Genomic DNA, 4712 nt, shown 5'->3' on the forward strand with positions numbered 1-4712 from the left:
GCTTCTGCCCATCGTGATCCACAGAACGCGAACCCGGCGCCTCCCGATCCCGTCGAAACTTGTCGTACAACGCCGCCAGGCGGGCGGCCTCCGCCGCCGGCAGCGACGGCCGTGCCGCTGCCAGGGCCCGTTGCAGGTGTCGCATGCAGATCTGCGGCCCCGCCGCTGCCAATGCCGTACTACCAGTACTGGAGCTCGTACCCGTACCCGTACCGGTATTCGTATTCGCACCATCTGCAGTGCCGCTGCCGCTGCTGGGTCCGCCACCGTCTCCGCCGCTACTGCCAGCAGCGGGCGGCCCGTCAGCCTCCCGCTGCTGCAGGGGGAGCCCCCGGGCAGTAGCGGCAGCAGCAGAAACCCCAGCGACGTCCTTGGGGGGCAGGGAGGGAGAGGCGGCCGTACTGGGGGCTGTCCTCCCCGGGGCCCCGTTGCGATTGCGGACCTCCTGCCGCCTCTCCTCCTCCATTTCCCCCCTCTCCTCCTCCTCCTCCTCCTCCTCCTCCTCCTCCTCCTTCGCCGCCGTCGCCGCTGCCGCCTCCTGCTGCTGCCGCTCCGCGCTCTCGTTAATGGCATGCAGTTGCGCCTCCGACAACACCGCACCTAGATCCGCACCTGTGCAGATTGATAGAAAGACAGACAGACAGACAGACAGACAGACGGAAACAGGAATGTACTATGTAGGTAGGCAGGAAGGTAGGTAAGTGGGTGAAGTGGTACGACCGCCCTTACCTGTCATTCCGTTTGTATCCTCCGCCACCTGATGCAGGTCCACGTCGGGGCCCAGGTGCAGCCGGCGACTGAGGGCCCGAAGGATCTGAACGGAGAAGGGGGGAAGGGGGAGGAGAGGACGGATGAGCATGTGTGTGTGTGTGTCAGCGTGTGCGTGTCAGCGTGTATGTGTGTAACACCCACACCCACATACACATACACTTAAACGTCCAACCCAAACATACATACACCCCCAACCCCCAACACCCACATCCAGACGGCTTCTCTCCCCTTCCCTTTCCTACACACGTCGCCTTCACCACCACACTTCCCCTCCACCACCCCCCAACCCACCACCATCCCCACCTTCAGTCTCTCCCCCCCGCTCTCCGGTGGTCCGCAGAACAGCAGTCTGTCCAGTCGTCCGGGTCGCAGCAGGGCGGCGTCTATGAGGTCGGGTCGGGAGGTGGCGGCCAGCACCACCACACCCCGCAGACCCTCCACACCGTCCAGCTCGGTGAGCAGCTGGTTGACCACGCGGTCAGTGACACCTGCCACCCCGGGGTGACATGGGGTTGGGGGGGGGGACGTGGGGTGGGAGTTAGTGGGGTTGGGGGGGGGGATGCAGCGGGAAGAAGGGGTTAACGGCGATGAGGGGAGAGGGGGGAAGACGAACCACAAACGATTGAAGCTGCTGCCAGGGAAAGAGTGTACAAGAAATAGGACTGACCAGAAGGCGTTCTTGAAGGCGGCGACCTCGGGATGACGTAATGAAGATGATGTCGGAAAAACTACCTACCTAGCCGCCAAGACTAAAATAAGCGCGGAAGAAAAGCATTAAATCCAATCCGTAAAGAAATAGAGGTAGGTGTAAAGGCGGCGAAAAATTAACAAACTGCTGACGTGAAGCTGGAATAAAGTTTGCCGCCGGCCTGGCGGCGGCATTGATGAGGTAAGGCCAAAGAACTGGCTGATGAGCTGGTAATGAAAAGTTGGTGATATGCAAGTGTTCCTCCCAACCCCCCAACAACGCGCGACCAACCCGACCAACCCGACTATCCTAGTCCGGCTACAGCCGACTGACGCAACGCGAAAAACCGACAAAGCTCGAGGGGGGTTTCAAAGAGAAGGAATGGCAGTCTTGGAGTCCCCGCATCCTCTCTTCACAAACATATACATACATATATACATACTACATGCATGCATGCACATATATACGTGCATTTTGTGCTGTTTTATTTGTTTGTTTGAATAAATTTAATGCAAACAAACAAACAAAGCAGGACAAAACGAATACACGCTGGGGACGTTACACCCGGGGGGCCCACCTGTGGAGTCATGGCCACGAGGCGGTGCGATGGCGTCGAACTCGTCGAAGAAAAGTACGGCAGGTGCCGCTGCTGCCGCCCTCGCGAAGAGGTCCCGTACTGCCGCCTCGCTGGCGCCAATGTACTTGTTGAGCAGCTCCGGGCCCTTGACGGTTAGAAAGCTGACATGACGAGGACAACCCGAGGGGGGGGAGGAGGAGGAGAAGGGGGGAAAACACGACACGCCCAAAACACGTCCACGCACATAGACGCGGGGTTCAAATTTTCCAAATTTTCAGGTAATTCCCGGGTAGGGAAAAGGAAGAGAAAGGAAAGTGGCACCTCCAAAAAGGCAAGGAAGGAAAGCCAAGGCCAACACTTGACTACCCACCTCCCTCCTCACTCCCTCACCCCGCTCCGGCCCTTCTGCACCTTCCTCATCGCCCCATCTCCCACCCACCCATCCTCCACCTGCCAAAGCTTCTCACCGCACGGGTGCGATCTTGGACACCGCCGCCACCGCAGCTGCCACCACGTGTGTTTTTCCGCAGCCCGGTGGGCCGTACAACAACGCGCCGGTCCTCAGCCTCAGCGGCGCCGCTCCCACCAGCTCCCGGTACTTCAAGGGCAGCAGCAGGGCCTCGCGCAGGGACGCCACCACCTGGCTGAGACCGCCCACGTCCTCCCAGCCCTCCGCCTACATAGGTAATGTGTGTGTATGTGTGTGTATGTGGCGGGGGGAAGGATTGGCGGGGGGAGGGGGGGAGGGGGATCCTATATACGCACATATACACATACATGCAGGCTGCAACAACACAGCAGACCTATCCCGCACACCACGAGGGCGGCCCCTCACCACACCCATCCATCCATCCATCCATCCATCCATCCATCCGTGCAGCATGCATGCATGCATACATGCATACATCCACCTTACCTTGCCCATCACCGCTGACGCCTGCTGCACCCCCCAGAACGCGGCGGGCACGAACCCCTCCAGCGCCTCCCGCAGATCCCCCCGGGACACCGCGAGGGAGATCAGCCCCCCCTGGAGCCCGGAAGAGGAGGAAGGGGCACCTGAACCAGGATGCACTGGAGGAGGGGGGGGGCCGCCGGGGGGAGGTGCAGGGGCGCCGGTAGCAGTAGCTGTAGCAGCTGTAGCAGCAGTAGCAGCAGCGGCGGAGGCAATGGGAGTGGAGATGTGTGCCGGCGGAGGCAGTGAGACACCCGGGTAGTTTGTTGCCGGTTGCTGTTGGAGGTGCTGTTGCTGTTGCTGTTGCTGACGTTGCTTCAGTGTTTGTTGACTCAGCTGGTGACGCAGTGCGATGTGTACGGCCCTGAGGGTGCGGAGAGGAAGTAATACATCATCATCATCATCACCATCATCATCATCATCATCATCATCATCATCATCATCATCATCATCATCATCATCATCATCATCATCATCATCATCATCATCATCATCATCATCATCATCATCATCATCATCATCATCATCATCATCATCATCATCATCATCATCATCATCATCATCATCATCATCATCATCATCATCATCATCATCATCATCATCATCATCATCATCATCATCATCATCATCATCAGCAGCAGCAGCAGCAGCAGGTGGAGGTGCGGGGTGCAGCAGGAGGTAATACTGTTTTGAAGGCGACTAAGCAGAGACGTGGCGAGTCTCGGGAGGTCTCAGGAGATGAGGTGAGGGGGGGACAGGGGGGCGGGGACGTGGGAAAAACACGGAGCTCCTCCTCTGGGGGGCCCTTGGGCCCTGATGCAACCCACATCGGGACGGTGACCCATGGGTCTCCCCATGGTCCTCCCGCCCCCCTCCCTCCCACCCTTTCAGCAGCGCCCTCACCGGTCCAGCAGCAGCCGCAGGTCCACACCCTCGAACCCCTCCGCCGCCCCCGCCACCTCCGCCAGCTCACCCGCGTCCACCTCCACACCGCGATGGCGGGCGGCGGCAGCCAGCATGGCCGCACGACCCACCGACCCAGGGGTCGGTAGCCGCACCTGCGTGTGTGTGGGGGGGGATAAGGGGGGGCAGGGCAGGTGCGGCAAGGGTGACTCAATCAATACAGTTCTGGGCAGACTGACAGACAGGCAAACAGACAGGCGCAACGTCCAAAAACCGAAGGCCTGCTCTATAAAAAGCGGGGCAGGTATTTGACCACACATAAACCACGCGGCCGGTTAGCTTTTCCCCACAATCCGGGGCCGGAGGATTGCAATACAGCCACCAGTGCTTAACAACCCACATAGTTGCAGGAATACACAACACAAACATACACACACACACGCACAAGCATACCTCGAAATCCAGTCGGCCCACTCGACGCAAGGACGGGTGCAGCGACGCGGCATCACGAACAGAAGCCACGACGGCGACCGCTGCAGGCGCCGACGTCGCGGCGGCGGCTGCAGCCTCCGCATGCTCCGCTACTGGCGGCCCCGCCGCCCCCGCCGCCGCCGCTAGCTCGTCCAGCAGCGCCGAAAGCCAGTCCGCCAGACGAGCTGCGGCAGCGGCGCCGTCGGCATGTTGCATGCCGTACTCTGGACCATCCTGAAGCGCGGCAGTAGCGGTGTCATATCAGTACCAGCAAAGATATCATCATCACAGATATAGCAGTTACAGTCAGTAGCAGCAGCAGCAGTTACAACGGGAGCGGGTGTAATTGT

The 4712-nt window shown here is 59.9% G+C and overlaps 1 protein-coding gene across 1 annotated transcript; it reads right to left on the reverse strand.

The window, feature by feature from the left end:
* Window positions 1–930: 930 nt before the first annotated feature.
* Window positions 931–2703, reverse strand: VOLCADRAFT_59290 (uncharacterized protein; the record flags this gene model as incomplete). The annotated part of the gene is made up of 3 exons (XM_002949483.1): window positions 931–1259; window positions 2022–2197; window positions 2525–2703. Coding segments are annotated over 3 exons (684 nt in total), but the record flags the coding sequence as incomplete, so codon positions are not given.
* Window positions 2704–4712: the final 2009 nt, after the last annotated feature.

This window comes from Volvox carteri (genome assembly GCF_000143455.1).
Source record: "Volvox carteri f. nagariensis unplaced genomic scaffold VOLCAscaffold_14, whole genome shotgun sequence".
Lineage (NCBI taxonomy): Eukaryota > Viridiplantae > Chlorophyta > Chlorophyceae > Chlamydomonadales > Volvocaceae > Volvox > Volvox carteri.